This window comes from Dermochelys coriacea, chromosome 21, assembly GCF_009764565.3.
Source record: "Dermochelys coriacea isolate rDerCor1 chromosome 21, rDerCor1.pri.v4, whole genome shotgun sequence".
Lineage (NCBI taxonomy): Eukaryota > Metazoa > Chordata > Testudines > Dermochelyidae > Dermochelys > Dermochelys coriacea.
In genome coordinates this window covers 6,487,803-6,507,398 of record NC_050088.1, presented here as the reverse complement: position 1 = coordinate 6,507,398, position 19,596 = coordinate 6,487,803, and the positions used below count along the sequence as shown (strand labels likewise).

The 19,596-nt window shown below is 44.9% G+C and overlaps 1 protein-coding gene across 9 annotated transcripts in view; it reads right to left on the bottom strand.

Moving 5' to 3' along the window:
* Positions 1-8,800, bottom strand: part of ELK4 (ETS transcription factor ELK4) — a 52,277-nt gene extending 43,477 nt beyond the window's left edge. For all 9 annotated transcript variants that reach the window (XR_006276564.1, XR_006276568.1, XR_006276562.1 and 6 more), the window contains exons 1-2: positions 8,581-8,800; positions 1,570-1,785 (exon numbers count right to left, since the gene is read on the bottom strand). Coding sequence is in view for 1 of the 9 variants with exons in the window: in XM_043500684.1 (XP_043356619.1) it covers positions 1,570-1,776 (207 nt within the window). In the remaining 8 variants the exon portion in view is untranslated. The remainder of the gene's footprint in view (positions 1-1,569; positions 1,786-8,580) is intronic.
* Between the last annotated feature and the right edge of the window lie 10,796 nt (positions 8,801-19,596).

The following is a 19,596-nucleotide window of genomic DNA, read 5'->3' as shown; positions in this document are numbered from 1 at the left end:
TATCCTATACTATAGAATTAGAATTTATAATCCCTCTTCCATGATGAGATATCTTTGAGCTATAATGTATCTTAATTAAAGCTATATCTTTAGATAAATTTTTTCCTCAAAAAGCATTTTATCAAAAAAAATCCAATTTAAATTTAAAAAATCCGATTTTTTTTTAAATCGTTGATTTTTATCCACCTTGATTACTAGCAAAGACCTTAAAGCTACTCAGCAATTATTTTTTAGTCTCATAATAAAAAAAAGAACAATTAGCAACAACAAACAGATGCAGATAATGTCACCTGTCACCAGCATCAAGGTCAAAAGCAACGAGTCAAGTACAGAGCAGGTAATCACAAAAGTAGGCTCCAATCCTGCAAATACGCATCTTAACTGACATCAGTAGAACTACTCATGTGCAGAAGTGTTTGCAGGATCAGGGCGTGAGTATTCAAAACAGACCATGCTTATTTTAATAAGATGTTATAATAAAAGCAAAAGAAATAGGCAAGATGAAGTATTCAGCAGAACAGTATGCTAAACAGCAGCCAACCTATGCAGCATTTATTGTTACTTATTTTTGTATGTACTGAAAAGAATACACTAACATTTTTGGTCTACATGGACTCTTATTTATTGTACAGCTACCTACTACCAACTAAGATTTTTTAATACAAGAACAGATTAAGGAAACTGTGCAGTCCTGCTAACAATAAATTCTGAGCAACCGACTAACAGTTAGCTCAGAAACTGTATGTTATTTTCTTATCTTAAACACCCACATAATAAGAGTTGGGGGATAAACCACTTATTGAGAGGTTACTGAAATTATGGTCACTACCCCGTTTCTAATTCTAATTCAGCTCCTTCAAGCCTTTCATCAATGCCTGGGTGGTGCCTGCGACTTTCAAAAGGTAACAAGAACTAAAATCATTACCTAAACAAGAGAAGCTTCTCTGAGCTTCATCGACTCATTCTCTACTGTAGAGGTGCGGATTTATACTGAGCACAAGAAGAAGAAAAAAAAAAAATAAAAGATTTTGGGCTACTTTGGAAACCTGTTTTTCTACCAGCCGCTTTGTAGAAACAGTTGCAGGAAAGATCTGAGGTAGATAGAGGGACACAAAATTCTCACAGTTATTGGCAAGATTTTAATTAGTTTTGAGCATTCAAGACTTTAAATCCTTTCCAAGTATACACCTGTTTTTGTTGACTATTAATAAAGATACAAGTGTGTGTGATACAAGTAAGTTAAAGAGGTGATATTTCGCTTGGAGCTCTCTGGAATCTCTGAACAATTAAAAGAGTATACACCTGTTTTTGTTGACTATTAATAAAGATACAAGTGTGTGTGATACAAGTAAGTTAAAGAGGTGATATTTCGCTTGGAGCTCTCTGGAATCTCTGAACAATTAAAAGAGTAACACTGCGGCAGGGGGGACCTTTGGTCACACCTCACCTAAGCCAAAGACACAGCTGACATCTATCTTCTTGAAGAGAATGAAAAAGGAAACAAAGCTCATTAGGCAGAAGCTGGTGTAAGAGGGATAAGATCTGAGGTGGACTAATGGGTGTTGTTACCTTCACATAGTAGTATCTAAGAGCACGACTGAGTTTGTCATAGTTCATGCTGGGCTTGTTCTTGCGGATTCCCCAAAGCCGGGCCACCTCCTCTGCCCGCAGCAATTTGAACTCCCCGTCGTTGGAGGTCCAACAGATGATATGCTTGTTCTGAGGCTCCTGGAGGAGTTGGAGGAGGAACTGCCACAAGGTGATCGTACTGTCCATAGCAGTGAGCTGAAATGCAGAAGGGGTAGAGATCAGATAGGCAAGGGGTTATGAACTGTACCATTTCCTACATCTCACCAGGACTGGGAGGGGGCAAAGATGTTATTTCCACAGGCAGCAGGAGTCAAAAATTATTCGTCACCAGCTATGGAAGACATTTCCTGCAGAATGACAGCCTAGGAGCTGGGTGCCATCGTCGCCTCCCACATTGCAGTCTTTTTCACAAGGTCTATATTTAGCCACATTTCACTAAATCAGGTCACTTTGGGAAAGTCACACCGAATCATTAGCAAAAAAGGATTTCTAAACTGCTCTGTGCTCACCCGCTTCTGTTGCCTCCTGAAAAACAGTGCAAGTGCAGCAGTGTTAAAGAGCTCCTTCTCCCCTTCCACAAAGCCCAGATCTTTCTTCGAAAGGAAAGAGATGGCTGGTCAAGTCCCTCCAAAACAATTACAATTAGCAGGAATTAGAGAGACAAACACTGATACTGCAGCATAGTATTTTTTCCTGTTTGGGCATTCAGAGCCTCTGTTACCTCCTCTATATGGAAAAGTCTCTCAATCCCAGTGCACTAGTCCCCATTCTCTCCTAAATCAAATCCCACAAACTGGCTCTTCCCAAAATTTTTGGGAGGGTTTGAAAACGGAGGAAAATAAAGATCCAAATGAACACCTACTGCATCTTGTCCTATCTGTGTCTGTCTTTTACAGTGCACTCTCCTAGGGCTAGGGCCCCGGAGGTCTGAACACATCACCTGCACTTCAATCATGCCTGTATAGGGAAATACACAGTCCAATATATTTCCTAGCACTGTCTACACCAGGGTTAGGTCAGCTTAACTATGGTGCTCAGGGATGTGGTAAAATTAACTTTCCTTTCTTCTACGGGTAGATGTGAATTTAAGCCAATATAGTTACACTGGTATAACTCCCCAAGTGGACACTCTTATTCCAGCATAGTGGAACCTTTTTTTCCTGTTTGGCTCACATTGCTTTGGAAGGAGTTTAAGATGAACCAAAAAGGCACTTTTATTCCAGAATGAAGAGCCATAGTTATACTGGTATATCGGTTTAACTATACCAGAAGTAACTGTTGGCTTGGCTACATGGGAAAATACTATTAGACAGGCAAACCTAAGGGTGTAGTTGTGTACCAAAGTGAATGAATCAGACAAAAGATAAAATTATCATTCATGTGTAGGCATTGTACTCCAAGTGGTTCTTGAGCAAGGTGACATTGTGCCATCTTCTCCAAGATGCCAGTTACGTGCATTGGTAAGTTTAAGATTCAGTTGGGGCTGCCAGTGAAATAAAAGGCTTTGGTAATGATTTCATTACTACCTAGCACATACCCACCCACAGGCCAGAAGACAGCCCCTACCTAAGAAAGAGAGCAGGTAGTCTAAATGTCTAAGTGTCAGATTTTAGTCAGTCCTGTAAATGGATTACAGCTGACAGTTTATACAGGGCTCAACATTCCTACTTAAATTAGGTGCCTCAGGGAAGGTACTTTTTTGGGCAGATCCTAATTCAGTTCATCTATTTTTGAAGTGTACCTGCCCAAAGAAGCACTTTCTCTCCCTTCTCCCAGAAGGGCAAAGAGAGAGAGAGAGCGCAAATGGATTACCAAGAGAGTAAAGCAGCCCTTCTCTGCCCCTAGAAGAGAGGAAAGTTAATTTTACCACTCTAAGGAAGAAAAAAAAAAAAAAAAGACAGGCAGACAAAACAGAAAAGACAGAGGAAAGAGTGAAAACAGGAAGTGAAAAAATAGGAGAGAAAGCACTAAAGAAATGAATGAGGATAAAGGAGATATGCTAGTGAGATGTTCGCAAAAAGAAAAGGAGTACTTGTGGCACCTTAGAAACTAACAAATTTATTTGAGCATAAGCTTTCGGGAGCTACAGCTCACTTCATCGGATGCTGTGAGATGTTGTATCCCTCTGGACAATACCTGCAGATCCAATACAATGGAAAGGGAAGGAGGTGTTAATGGCTTATCAACATGTAACGAGGTTAACCAGGCAGATATTTGATTAGCACAGTTCTTAAAATGTAATATCCAGTTATCACTGATCCTTTCATATAAATACTTCTAAGCCTTAGGGAAATGGATTCTCCTGCATTACTGCTCTTAATGTTTTATCTTATGTACAAGTTTATTCATTTTACCTAGAATAAAGTAAGGACCTTAGTGCCTATTATATGTGGGACATCATCTCCATGCTAGTCCTTAAGGTCACTATCTAGCTACTTGCATTTCCGTGCCCACATCATTGTAGTACCTGAGCATCTCCCAAGTATTTCCTCTCTATTATTGTGATTCATTATTTGTACCATTATAGTGTCTAGGTGCCTAGTTATAGACAAGGACCCCATTATGACAGGCACTGTACCGACATAGAACAAAAAGATGGTCCCCTTGCTCAAGAAGTTTACAACCTAAGTACAGACAAAAGACAACTTTACTAAAATGCAAGATGTACCAGAGCAACATCTGGACTTCTTCTGCCTGCATCAGCTAGTATTTTGATGGCAAGCCACAACTCAGCATTACACATTGCCTTAAAACTCAGAAAGGCTTCCAGTTCAAACAGGCATTTGCCAGTAAAAGCCTGTTTACAATAAAAATTAAGGTAAGCAATTCACTGCAGATATTAACTTAAAACTGGAGACCTGGATTTCCACACTTCCAACCAAAAAGCCTGAACAAAACAAAACACCTTGTTAGTTCCCAGGGAATATCCTTCAAGTACTGTTTTCACTAAAAGTAAATGCTGAAATCCAGAAGTCAAACTTCAAAAATAAAGAATTAAAAAATCCAGCCTTCTTATCTCTCTGGCTTCCACTGAACACTGGGTTTCATGCCAGACAGAAAAACATGCCTGTTCTGCAAGAGAAACTGTGGCCAGCAAGGCAGGAGGCACCTCTGAGGGCAAGACTAGAGGAGATACCCTTATGATAAGAGCTTGTCTATAATTTTCACCTTTCATGTTTTATCATTTGACAGTTATGTCTACTTCAAACTCACACTGCACAGGAGCCTCCAACTCCATATCTCAAAATTAAGTTGCAATTTTACAACAAAGGTTTTTAGAACTAGAGGTGAAATATACATCCCCCCCAAGAACTAGTACATTTACCATCAACTAACTAAATATATCCTTGTCTTCTGTACCTTATACATTTCCATGGGAAAATCTTGCTTGTTTCCAACACACACTGTAGGAAGATGAGCCATTGGTAACAATTTCAATTGGGATCTCCTAGCCACCCTGGAATTGAAGACTACAGGCTGCTACAGCAGATGGACCAACATTGTTTTTCCAACATCATTACAGAAAGCATGATTGAGAATCTTCCATGCTTGTTGCAATGTTGTTGAAAACAGTTTTATCTTGCCTAAACTAGCATTTAAAAGATTTCAATCCCTGTTCGGAAATGACAAGTAGGGAGGACTCTTGTGATCAAGAATAATTTTCCATGCATTTCCTCCAGTTGTTGCAATCATTCTGATCCACCAGCTTTCTTGGCTGGAGACGTGATAACTCCCCAATGAAATGAGTTATGTAGTCATTGGACCTAACTTTCATAGTTTGTTTCAACATGGTTGGAAGTCTGAATTTCCATGATCACCCTCACCCCACAAAGAGATACTAGACTTAAAGGGAGACATCACAGGAGTCATTCGAACTGAAATAAAAAACATTATGAGCTAAATGCCTTTATCTGGTTTTTAACCTTCCCGATGTGGGAAAGAAGACAATTATCTTTTTTGTTTCCAAGATGTATTATAAAACCCCTATTTCTAAGGCCACTCAGCTCTCAGTAAACTATACATGTTTTCTCTGGTCCGCAGGCACAAAGAGGAAAACGTGTTTATCAGTTGCATATGAAATTAGCTATGATATGCACATCTGCTAAAAGTAAAAGCATGCATGTTTATAACTGAATGGGCAATTCTCTGTAGCATGCTGTTGAATACTCCCTGAACAAAAAGGTTAAATGTCTGAATGTTGACCCTAACTAAAAGGAAGTCTCATTTAGGATGGAAAAGGTTTCCTTTAATAATGTTTACAGTACACATAGCCTGGTTGCTACGGTGACAGGACAACTATTCTCTACAAACAGGAGCTAAGACCCTAAAAATAAACAGGCTGACAAAAATCATGAACACGCAGTTCAGTCAGGGAGTGTCAGCATGTTATATGGATCATGTTTGTTTTGAATACATTAGGAAGATAAGTAAATTGTAACCACTAAAATCTGCACATAGTGAATGAGGCATTGTCTTGTAATTTGATCCCTTTACATTTCAGAAGCTGCTATTTAACACCAAGATCTTGTACCCACACTTGAATGGGAAGAGATCAAAAATAAAATTCAGGAATTAGCTCAGTGGAAGCAAAAAATACGTACTGTGAATGTAATATGTATACACTAGTACACACATACCCAACAATACACACACTAATCAAACAGGTTTCAGAGTAGCAGCCGTGTTAGTCTGTATTCGCAAAAAGAAAAGCAGTACTTGTGGCACCTTAGAGACTAACAAATTTATTAGAGCATAAGCTTTCGTGAGCTACAGCTCACTTCAGTGTCGGATGCATCCGATGAAGTGAGCTGTAGCTCACGAAAGCTTATGCTCTAATAAATTTGTTCGTCTCTAAGGTGCCACAAGTATTGCTTTTCTTTTTACTAATCAAACATAACATCATCTTGAACTTATATAATGCTTTCATCCAAGGCCCTCAAACTAATTTATCAAGATGGGTATCAGCCTCATACAGATGAAAATACTGAGGGGAGAAGCATGCAAAAACTTGCCTATGATCACAAACAGACCATGGCAAACTTTGGAACAGAAAACATGGCCCTGCTCTAACTCACATCATCACATTGAGCCAAATAAGTAATAAGTACCAAATGGTAAAGGGCTTAAATCTTGTAATTAAAATACTACATCAGAAAGGAAATAGTCCTAGTTTTAGAGGAAAGTGTTCCACTAAAAATGCCACGATAAAAAGGCTGAGGGAAGACTGCTGGATAGCTGTAAAGCTGAGACGAGGCATTCATACAGTCACGACTGTAGGAGTGTGTGTAAATTAGGTATATCCTCATTATCAACAACTGTATTCCGTTAAAAATAATTTTTTTTAAAGCACTTCAAGCAAGGAGAGAGAGAAAGGAAACTTCACACCAGATAAAGGGAGAGCTTCCACCAATCATGAAACAACTGTGATGGTAGTGACACAGATCAAAGTCCTGAGGAGAGCTACACCATTTCAAAGCTTTTAACAGAGTTGCTTTCATTTTCCAACTTCCTGGCAAACACACAGAAATCCCCTCCACCCCGTCAACCCCCAAGCTTTTCATACAAATAAAGCAAACACCCACCCATAAAGAACAGTACCTTACTTGCCATTTAAAAATCAGTTTATGCTTCCATAAGTGTGCTAATATGAACCATGCGGGTGTTTAGACACACAAACGAACCCAATACAGAGTGTGTATGTTAATATAGATCTTTAGCTTTCTTTTCACTGTGACAGACACAAAATAAGCCACTTACTGCCTCCTCTTCTGAGAGGATTCAGACTAATCCCCAAGACACCCCATCCTCAAACTCATTCAGTGGCACCAGCACCTAAATTTGTTTATTTTTCCACCCAACCCCTACCAGCCATAAAAACATCCTGTTATGTCTGGCGCCTTCCGCCTGCAGCCGCCCACTGCTGCTGCCCCATCTCCCAGCCAAGGTGGCAAGCTGGTGCGGGGGCAAGCAGTTTAGTGGGGTGCAGGGGAAGAGGGGAATGGGGGAAGACAAAGGGGAAATGGGCAGTGGCAGAGAGCAAGATGAGTGCAGATCATGGGGAAAGGGGGCACAAGCACTGGGCCAGAAAACGGGGCTGGGGGAGCGAGATCAGGAAGAAGAGGGACAGGATGCATGGGGTGACTCAGGGGAGGGGACCCACAGAGGACTGGGGTCTGTGGGGTGACTTGGGAGACAAGACTGGGGGGGATGTGGAGGGAGACTTTGGGGTCCATGGGGTGTCTCAGGAGGACAGGGCCGTTGAGCGGGAGGGCTGGGGAACATGGGAGAGACAGGGAGGGGGAGTGTTAGGGTCCAGGGAGTGATTCAGGAGGGGAGAGGGCTGGACTGGGAGGGAGGGGGGCCGTGCATGGGGGACTCAGGGAAGGGGAACGGCTGGGGTACATGGGGGAAGGCAAGAGAGGGGAAGTGTTAGGATCCATGTGGTGACTTGGAGAGGCAGGATTGAGGGACACAGAGGGAAGGGTGCAGAGTGACTCAAGGGTCGGGGGCAGGACTGGGCGGACATGGGGGGGGTCAGGGCACACAGCGTGACTTGGGTGTTGGGGGGAGGAGGGGTGCATAGGGTGACTCGGGGGCAGGACTGGAGGAGTATGGGGGGGAGGAGAAGTGCACAAGGGACACGGGGGGTCGGGGCACACGGGGTGACTCACGGGGAGGGGGCAGGACTGGGGGGACACAAGGGAAGGAGGGGTGCACGGGGGTGAGGGACAGGACTGGGAGGAACGGGGGGAGGGGTGCACGGGGGACACGGGGTGACTTGGGGCAAGACCAGAGGGATCGGGACAGGACTGCGGGGATAGGGGCACGGGGGGAGGGGGCAGGACTGCGGGGGTACGGGACGGGGGGACACGGGGAGGGTCGGGGCGCACGGGGGGAGGGGGCAGGACTGGGGGACACGGGGGGGGCGATCTCCGGGGCGGGGAGGGACCGGACCGGGTCGGCTCCGCAGCCCCCAGAGCCCGCACTCACCGAGGCGGAGCCCCCGCTCCCCGAGCGGCGCGGTCGCTGGCAGCGGCAGGTACCGGGCTCCCCTCATGGCCGGGGGCCGCCCTGGCGGGACGGGAGCCGGGCCCCCATCCCGGGCGCTGGAACCGAACCAGAGCGGAGGCGGCAGCGCGCTACATGGCGGGACACAGGACACATTCGCTCACACGCGACACGGGCCCGCCCGGCCGCCGTAAGCCCCACTTCCGCCCCGCGGCAGCGGCTGGAGGCCAGAATAGACTTGGCCAATCACGGCTCGGCCTAGGGGAAGGACTGACCTATTAAAAGGCTTGTTCCAGCCCCGTCGCTGCAGAGCATTATGGGGAATGTAGTTTTTTTTTGGGGGGGGGGGGTGGCTCTAGTAGAGGCCAACCAGACCATGTGCCTAAGGACTGGCCAAGGGGCTAAGACTGAGGGTGGATTCCTGGCTTCCGAGCCCAGTTGTTGGGTAGCACGAAAGACCCAGAAGGAGTCCTGGGGGGGGTTGTCTGTCTGGATCCCCCACTCACTGCTTGAACCTGGGCAAATCACAGCACCCAACCTTTGTGTGCCTGCCCTCCCCTGTGAGCACGGGCAGCTCCCTACCCCAACAGCTGGAACACGGGGGCATGCCCAGCTTTGCTGAAACCCCGCCAAAGCCGAGGGCTGTTGTGTACGCAACATTAGTCAGGCACAAGAAAGGTGTCTGAGGGCCCAGGCAGTGCTTTTACAAAACCCACATGATACTGGCTCATTTCAAAGGGGGCATGGAAGTTGCTTCATTCGTTAGCAAGGGGAGGATGCTTTAGAATCCTCAGCAAAAAAAGCAGACCCACATTCAAGGCCCAGCTGGCTGATGCTAAGGTTTTTATATAAAGACTTTCTCAGGGTCTGGTGTATCATCCACTGTTTTCACATGTGCACAATTACAAAGCTAAAGAAAAACCATAAGGTGAGTGAGAAAAGTAGGAGACGGCTAGCATCAGCTGCCTGTGCCTAAAAAGTTTTGAGGCAGAGAGGTACATGGAAGCTCCTAGAGAGGACAGATGCTGAACAAACCCTTCCTCGAGGGATGGGCAGGGAGAGGAACAGAGGCAGGGGATAGAAGATCAGTTTGGGAAAGGAAGAAGTGAATGACTGAAATAAACAAGAGCAACTCCCTGGAAGATTTTTAAAATCCCTAGCAAGTGCACTTTTGAAGCACATGATTGAATAAGTATCAAGTACAGTTATTGAAAGGGATGATGCACTAACAGATGGGAGACAGCATTCTCCCCCTGCCAGAATATGGGAAGCTGAGACTTTAGGCCATAAAGAAGGAAAGCTCAATAAGCAAAGTGAAAGGAGATCAAGTCACATAACAGCATGAGCAGTGGAAGGAGTACAGGCCTACATGGGAAACACTTTGGAAGGAGTGAGAAGGCCATAATGAGGACAGAAGAGGTGCAGGAAGAGACGCAAGTTTCAGAATTAAGTCTACAGTCCATGGAGGGGAATGGGAGAGTGTGTGCTGTGACTGAAGATGAGGATGAGGATCTTGCCCAAGAGAATTGCTTCCATCCTTGAGGTACTTAGTTTGAAGAAAGCAGAAGTGAAGTCACAAGTTTGTCGTCAAGAGAAACTGAAGAGGCAGGGAAGGGGAACTCCTTGGAAGTAGTAAAAGATGACTGGAGTATCAGCATGAAAAGGGTAGTGAAGGATAAAAGAAGAACAGCAGAAAAGATCCTGAAAAGTGATAAAAGATCAGGCCCTGAGCCAGAGAGGGGAATCTTGCTAAAGCTAGGAGCTACCATCAGACAGTGTCACTTTTCTCATTAACTCTCACTTCACTGCTCTCTGCTTTTGAAAGTCATCATCTGTGCTACTGAGAGAGAGATTTATTAGCAAAATATTTCCTCATTGAGGAATGACACTGCGGTTCTTTTCGGTCATTAGGGAACACAGATCTTGGCCACTATATTACATAATACATACATTTTTTTAAAAACTCCACAGAAATCTATTCCTTATGCAAGACTATCAGGTTCCCCAACCTCTCTCTAGATAGCTTTCTGTTCTTGTATATGGTTCACTCAACCTATGGTACTAGAACATGCACTGCACTTTTAGGTACCCTGAGATTCCATTTTTATTAACACACCATTCTTTTAAAAGGGAAGTTAGGAGACTACACCTTCAGTGGGGAGCGGTTCTCCTGAAATCAATTCAATTCCTCATGAGCTCCATTAGATGATTCACAAATGTAAGGTCTGCAAAATTGGAACCCTTACCTTGCGAGTTCCTGAAGGCGGGAACTGTAACCCTCATTTGCTTGTACAGCATCAATCATGGCTAACTGCTGCCAGTTTGTAACCCCAGCGATTGGTGCTGAAGGTTAATCTTCCATAAGAGCAGAAATAGCCAACAAACCTGCTAGAACTGTACATTAAATACAGATCCTAGCTCCTGGAAACTGATATCACATACACCCAACACAGTAGGAGTCACATGAACAGAAATGGGATCCTAATACTGTGCCTGGCAAGACACTTGCATGGTGGAACAGGGAGATGCTGGACTCAATCTTTTCTAGTTCTTATTCCCCAAACCCAGCATATTAGAAAGTCAAGTAAGGAAAGGAGAGGGTCAAAGTTTGTTCTGAAATGTACCATGACCCACTCAATGTCTGCTGGCACTGTAACTTCTGCTTGCCACTGTGCTATGGAGTGGGGGGCTAGCTGGACTCCACTTACTTCAGTGGAGTTATCCTTGATTTACACCAGTGAAATCAGAAACAGTCCTTAATTCATTAGTACTGCAGTAGCACAGAGACCCCCTGATTGGGCACTTAAGTGCTGGGCACCACACACGATTGCCACATAAAAATTAAAACTGGCCCAGTTCTGATCTATCTCCATGCAACTCTGTTGACTTCACTAGAGTTACTCCCAATTTTTAGCAGCATAAAATAGGATCAGGGTTGATTAGTAGAATACACTCAGAACGAATCATGTTATGCTCCTTCCTGTAGGGTTCTAAGTCCCATTAAAAAATAATCAGTGACATTATGTGCACATATGGACCAAACAATCTGGAGCTGTGCGAGGAAGAAATATCAGTAACTTCTCACCACATTCATGAGTGACTTGGATATTACTGGGTTAGTGTCCTGCTTAGATGAGACTGGGGGAAAATGGAGGTGGGGGGGAAGCAAAACAAGGCAGAGCAGGGAACAAGGCAGAGTTTTAAAAAAAAATATGCGGAGAAGCTTAAAAGGAGCAAAAACAGTTTAATTGTTAAAGATTTATACTGGCACGGTTGGGGGGCCCCTTTGTGGAAGGCTTTGTATAGAGAGTAAACAGTAGTTCCTGTCCCAAAGAGCAATTCTAGAAAGACAAAATCCAGTAAGATCACTGCAAGAAAAAAAGTTTTTGAAAAGCACTGGCATATCAGAGGGAGAAATCTCACAGCAAGTTCCTGACTTCACAGCCATATGATCTTTGGCTGGGCTGGTTAAGGGAGACTGGTAGATGTAGGGGTAGCCAACACATTATGCAACAGCAGGTCAGGCACTTCAGCCCTAGCCTGTTTCATAATTCAACAGTGCCCTTTTAAAACAGCTTTGAACTCAGCAGCTGACTCGAACAAGTGAGCTGAAAGTCTGCATATCTAGCCATTTTCTGAATGACCTTAAGAGTTTCATGCCTTACTAGCAACCACCACAATCCCAAGTAAAGGAGGAAAAAAAAAATCAGTCTCATTAACAGTAAGGGTTTGGGTTGCTTTGGTTTTGTAGTGTGTTTTACAATGCTCTAGTTTCTTTCTCAAAGAGTAGCACTCATTTAGGTCATCCTTATTCGCAAAAAGGAAAGGAGTACTTGTGGCACCTTAGAGACTAACATTTATTAGAGCATAAGCTTTCGTGAGCTACAGCTACAGCTCACGAAAGCTTATGCTCTAATAAATTTGTTAGTCTCTAAGGTGCCACAAGTCCTCCTTTTCTTTTTGCGAATACAGACCAACACGGCTGCTACTCTGAAACTTAACTTTAAGCATGTACTTAAGTGCTTTCCTGGATCGAAGCCTTAGAGATTTTCTAACGCACAAAGATATTTATTGAAGCGCAAAGCTACAAACGCTAACTTCGCTATGCCGTGCCTCAAGATATCACAGGATCCCTTTCTCACCTTTACCATTCCTCCTGTGTACTTGTGCGGGCATGTTGTTGCAAGCTACTCAGTCCAACACACAAAGGTGTTGAGTTCTGTGTAAATCTCTCAATAGCACAGAAAAGCATGACATGGAACTTTCAGTTCCACAACGGCAAGCTGGTGACTGTAAGTAGAAAGTTTCAGTTGGTTTGTTCTAAGGATCACAACCAGGGTGCTAGTTTGTGCATGGGGACTAGATGGTGCTAGTCATCAAGTGGTCAAGATTCATAGCAAGAAACCCTATCCTAGCTGGATTCTGATAATCTTCCAACGTGGCTTGCAGGACAACGGCCGAGATGCCTTGTGACACTTGCCTATAATTAGGGCTCAACTTCCTACTTCAGGTGAACTCTGGATGCCAAGTGGCCACCTTCATAAAACTTCATCCTTCAAGTTGCAGGTCATAGCATCTTGAGTTCATGAGGTGATGCAATATTATGACATCACTTGGCAAACATGTTTCCCAAAGATATTTCAGGATGCATCTTAAGTGCCTTGGAAGCCTCTATACTGCAGGGCTTCGGATAGCGTGATCTATGGTTGCCATCCCTCCAGGAATTAAAGATTAATCTTTAATTAAAGACTATGTCATGTGATGGCACCTCCAGGAATAAGTCCAACCAAAATTGGCAACCCTACACGTGGTCAAGAGTCAGGTTGCTCCCATAAATATCTGGAGATATGGCAGCCACGACTCAGGGTCTGAACGTGGCACCCTGAAGAGATGGCAGCTCCCATCCCCACTATTTTCAGAACCTACCGCAGTTTTGCCACTTTGCTCCAAATTAAGTTGTGTTGAAAACTAAAGTAATCCTATTTGGTGCCTGGGGCCATCAAGACCGCAACAAGCAGCGCCAAAGCAGAGACAAAGATGATCCAGGCAAGGAGAGTTTAAAAAGCCAAATTTTACTGCTGTCAGCATCAAAAAGCCACTCTCCTAACTGGCCCGTTAGTTGGCAGTTTCATCAGAAGCCAAAGAGGCTGCACTCCTCTCACTAATGTTATTGTATTACAATAGCACCCAGAGGCCTTAAAGAGATCAGGACCCCCTGTGATGGATGCATACATACAGCAAGAGAGTCCCTGCTCCTAAAGAACTTGCCGTCTAAATGGACAAGACAGACATGGTAGGAGGGGAAACTGAGGGGTGAAGTGACTGGCCCAAGGTCACACAGAAGTCAGTGGCAGAGTCGGGAATAGCACTCAAGTCTCTGCACTGCCTCTACAGAAGGCACCCAACCAGGGCAGAGCAGAAGGCCCTTGGAAGGGGGGGCAACAGAGGTGAAGCTTGCACTGCTGCTGCTCATGCGGTACCTGTTTTATGACTAACTAGGCCCCTGTTGCAGTAAGATCATACCACATTAATATTTTAAGTCACACAGAATTAATCCTGCATAGTAATACAAATTAATCTTCCATTAGAGATGCCTTCCACAAGCATGAGGTAGTTGGATCCACTGAAGACAATGACGACCCCTGTTGTGATAACTCAGCCTACACATATACCCTAATTGTGAGCTCAGCTGTGAGTGGAAATTCACAGATCACACTCACCTATAACAAATGCTGATGGGAAAAAGTGCAAAAGCAAAACAGACTGAACTAGTCCAAACAAGAGGGCTACTGATGTAACTCAAGGACTGTGTTAAGATCGTTCTTGGTGAACAAGTGTAGAACCAAAAATCAGTGAGCCAAAATTGGTGTCAAACTAATCCTAACTGGTGGACAAAATAATGAAGGCAACGGGCTGTTCCACTCATCACTCTCTCTTTAGGTACTTAAGACTTGTGGGAGAAAAGTTTCCCCATCATGGCTGCCACTCTCGCTATCTCCTGGGACCCCAGACTTCCTCCATCCTAATCCAGAGAAATATCCTGACCAGACTGGCCCAGAGAGGGAACCAGATGAAAATGCCACTTCCACCAGCTCTCGCTAACTCCTGAATACCACCTTGGATGTGAAATTCTGAGTGTCTACACTACTTTTAATTTCTCACACCCCTGATCAATGTAGCTAGGTCAACCTAAGTTTTAGGTGTAGACCAGACCTTTGTCTCTCCCCTCCATGTCCTTTTCCTTCCCCACCTTATTTCTTCTCTTCCCACTGGTTTCCCCTCAGCTCTGACCTATCCTGTTAGTTGGCCCCTTCCCAGCCTCATTAACCTCTTCTAGAATAGGTATGGTGTGCATCCCACACACCACCTCAGCAGTGTTTTCCCCTACAAAATATACTGCGTCACTCAGGAAGGTCACAGATCCACACACCAAAAAACCTAGTCACACTTCCAGGATTGCTCCTACTCCCAGATAAATCAAGCAGCCCTCTGATGCACTCAGCACTGCTGAAAATGTGACAAGATCAGTACTCAAACTGGCCACTTGACTCATACCAATAGTCTCATTTCAGAGCCTTGCTTGTGCATGAAACCCACTGCTTGAAATAGAAGGGGGAAGATATTTTGGTATGGTCAGGTCTCTGGTACAGGAAGCCCTGAAGCTGCAGGTGGCAGCAACGGTGCGGGGAGGGAGAGAGAGAGAAGTCCAAAGTTTTCAAAAATGATAGTGATTTTGGGTGGCCCATTTTAAAAGGGGCCTAATTTTCAGTATTGAGCACCCAACCTCCTTCGGAGATTCAGGTCCCTTTAAGGAGTCACGATTCGGGCACCCCCCACCCCCAAATCACTAGTCATTACTGAAAGTCTTGGTGAGACCAATGTCATGTCCCAGCTAGTCCATGCCCTGGCTATTGCACCATTACTCCCTACAGTGTTTCCTAGGGCTTCACCTAGACTGACCTTGATTTAAATTGAGTTACATTGAGAGAGAGAGAGAGCACCAGCCCTCAGAACATGGGGCAATCATGCAGACAGCATGGTACTTACCCACAGCTCGGTGAAGTAGGAGTCATTACTTACCCAGAGCTGGGTGAACATTTGCTTGGGGTCCTATTGAATTGTAATAGCAAAGCACAGTGGAGCAAGTGATGACAGGGGAGAATGCTCCCTAATCTCCAGTTGATGGAGAATTGCTCTGTCCTTTAACAGAGCTTAATGAAAGGCAGACACTTCTACTTGGCATATGGTTTAGTTGAAGCAGCAAGTCTGAGTCACCTCAAGCCAGATGTTTTAGTCTAGCTATGTTCTTATTTAAACTTTGCCATGTCCTTAACCTCTCTCCAGGCCAGGGCTTCCTTTAGCTTAGAGACCTGCCAGCTGTCCACTCAGAGACAGACAGCCGTGAGATGGGAGCAGATGTATCAGCTGAGAAGTCACATGGGCTGCAGCATGAGGCTACTATACACCCTTTAGGAAGGGGCATAGGGTTTTAATGCTCAGTCCTGATTGCATTAGGGGGGTGATTTACATTGCCTGTTGCTCCTGTGACACATGCAAACAACTGGAGAAGAGACAGAGATTGAAGTCCCAACAGGTCTCCACTGCGATCAGAGGTATGACTGCAGCACTAGTAGCCACACTCAAGTGACCTTTGATCTAGCTAGCTCCAACAGCAGCAGGGAAGCCACAGCTCCACAGGCAGCCGACAAGCCAGCTGCTCAAGTACGTACCCAGAGCCTCCAGCAAGCTTGTACAGATCCCACCTAGCTTTTAGTACATCAACATGTGCTGCAGTGACACTCTGATTGCGGTGTGGACACACTCCCCAGGCTCATAAGCCCAAGGAACTGTATTGAGCCACTTGAGGGTTAAAGTCTTGCAGATACTGTTGGAAATGTTCTCTTCCACTTGTTTCATGTTAACCAGTCTGACCTCTGTTTCTTATGGGCCTCTCAAGGAGGCAGGGCAGAGAAAGGATCTAGCCCAGCTGGCTGCAAAACAGAAGAACACTCAGCTGCTGTAGCTACTGTGAATGACTGCCTGTATCCCAGCTGTCCCCCGTGTGCTAGGCCCTGTCCAGCCCCATGTGACCCTGCTCTCCTTCAAAAGCACAGACTCCAGCTTGCTTGCTACCGCAAGCTGGTTCCTATTGCCTGCCCAGAACTGTAGGTAGAGGAGAAACTAGGTGGGGAGTGCCCTGAATTACACTGGAGGGTGTTGGTATTACACAATAGACATTTATTCAGCAGGAGAACTTGCATTGCTAGAGCTGTGGAGACAGGATTTCTGGGGATCCATTCCCAGCTCTTCCACTGCCTCCTTACACAACCTCCGAGGCACCTCAATTTACCCCTCTAAAACAGACATTCTGCTTACCCACTGATGGGGTCTTGTGAGGATTAATATGTGCCAATCCCTTCAAGGATGAAAGGCACAGTAGAAGAAGAATCCCCATTCATAGAATCATAGAATATCAGGGTTGGAAGGGACCTCAGGAGATCATCTAGTCCAACCCCCTGCTCAAAGCAGGACCAATCCCCAATTTTTGCCCCAAATGGCCCCCTCAGGGATTGAACTCACAACCCTGGGTTTAGCAAGCTAATGCTCAAACCACTGAGCTATCCCTCCCCCCCATGCCCAGCTTTATCAATTTCCTGGGGCAAAACCACAAGCAGACCCAGCTGCCACAAACCTACATGGAGTTTCTTTCCAAAGGTGCCATAAAACAAGGCTCATTTCTCACCCACAGGGGTTTGGTTCCTCTCAGATGGAAAGAGGGCGCAACCAGCAATCAATCAACTTTCCATTTTCCACCAGCAAGTGCTGTGCAGACCACAGGCCAGGGACTTTTGCAGCATCATCAGTTGCGTGCAGAGCGCTAGGGCTTTGCGCACAAGCTTTGCTCTGCCCGCAACCAAAGGCACAGTGTGAAAAGCATTTTATAAAGGTCTACACATGCACACAAACGCGATCATCCCTGATTTCATTATTATTATTGTGGCTCCCACAGCTGCTACTTTGCCTAGAAAAATGTTTAGCACTCTCAAAGCCCTCATCTCCCAGGCACTGTACAACTAGTACTATTTCCACAATACAAATGGGGAAACTGAGGCACAGATGTTGCCTGACAGCAGTCTCAACATCAGAGCCAGGATTGGAACCCATGAATCCCAACTCCCAGAGCCATGCTTATACTGGGATAAAAAGAAATAAAGATATCAGTTGGTGACACTAGTGTACTTCAACTAATGGAAAAACAGAAGAGTCCCACTTTTCATCCCCCATCACTGTACAGGGATATCCTTTGTTCACTTGGGAGCATTACAATATGAAGGTTAACACCTGACAGTAGCAGAGAACAGAGGTAATTACAGAAGTGCCAGCAAACCTTCCAAGCCATTTATTAAAAGCACCCCCTAAGGAGACAGGTAAGACAAATATTTCACAACAAATTTGTGCCCAAGGCATTTGATTAAAATAAATGCACGCCCTCTCCACCCTAGTCAAGTTCTCTTTGATAGGAGTCACATGGCAGGTCAGCCATACTGAAAGTCTCCATTGCCCTGCTCTCCCCAATCCACACCCAGCCCACTGGCCACCCTGGGGACTCCGTGTTGGGGACAAAAGTGGAACATACAAATTCCACTTAGCGAATAAAAGAGCCGAGAACTGAACCGTGGCCCAGATACTGCTGACTAGCCCCTCTTTGCCCACAGTCCCAAAGCACTGGATTCACAAACTACAGTTGGCCTTTGTATTCTAAAGGCCAAGAGAGGAAAGCAGGTGGGGCAGATTCAAAAGGAACAGACTGTGCTGTAAAGTGGTTTGGGGCCAGGTTAGAACAGCGAAAGGGCCTGAAAGAAGAGCAAGACTGGCATGAATCATGCTGGCAGGGGGCCTGAAAAAGCTGCCCTGAAGGAAAGAGGGTATGAAGTGAATAACCAGCTAAACCAAAAACCCCAACAAAACAAAAATAGATTTTCACATACCTGTCTCTGGCTCAGAATTAAAACTTCATTATTGCACACATAGAACTTGGGAGTTCTTGTTGGCTTCTGGTCACATCAATCCAGGGCAAGGTGGAGGAGCACTGGGAAAGTTGCAGAGAAGCACATTGGCTTCCCCAAGGCTACTACAAAGCACAGAATTCTAGCCAAGCACCTCGTTAGAACCTGCATCAGGCTGCAGCTTTAAATATTCCCACTTAGGCACACTGGAGAGGGACCCAGCTGAGGCAGTTTACTCCTCAATTATTCCCCCCCCCCACTATCCAGTTATAAACTGGGGTGAGCCTGAACTAGATCTTCAGATCCAGACCTGCTGGAGCTTTGGGGAAAAGTTGGCTCTGATTCCAATACTGCAGTTCCACCCCCTCATAACCCCCTCCCACTACAGATTAGGAAACCAAGCAATGCAGGTGTTGCAAACTGTTTCTTACACATTTCAGCTCTCTGGAAATCCAACCCAAGATCAATTAGCCTTGGTTAGTTCAAGCTGTAGCTCTTGCAGCTGGGTAACATACAAGTCAATTTCCCACTCCATTATTTCTGGAAATTTGCCAAAGGCCTTTGTTCAGCTGCTGGCATTCTTTTTAGCTAAAAAACCAACCCCCAATCCCATTTTTAGCAGTATTTCTTCTTTGGGGAAGCAGTACTGCTCCTTAAAATTGTCACACTTGAGGAATACTTTCTGCTTAGAGGAAACAATTCCCTAATTACATAATTACTTGCATTGTAAACTATTTGGGACAAGGACTGCCTCTGTTCTGTGTTTGGACACTGCCTTGCACAATGTGTCCCTGGAAGATCAGAGAGGCCTACAGCTTCAGTCACTACGGGATGACCAGACACTATTCTATTGTCCCTTAACACACTAGTCAGGCTGCTGTTAAATGTATGTTACAGGCACTTTAATACAAAAAAAAAAAAAAAAAAAAAAGACTATTGCAATAGATTACAAAGGTAATTGTGGGGTTTTTTTTTTTTACAGCAGAGTTGT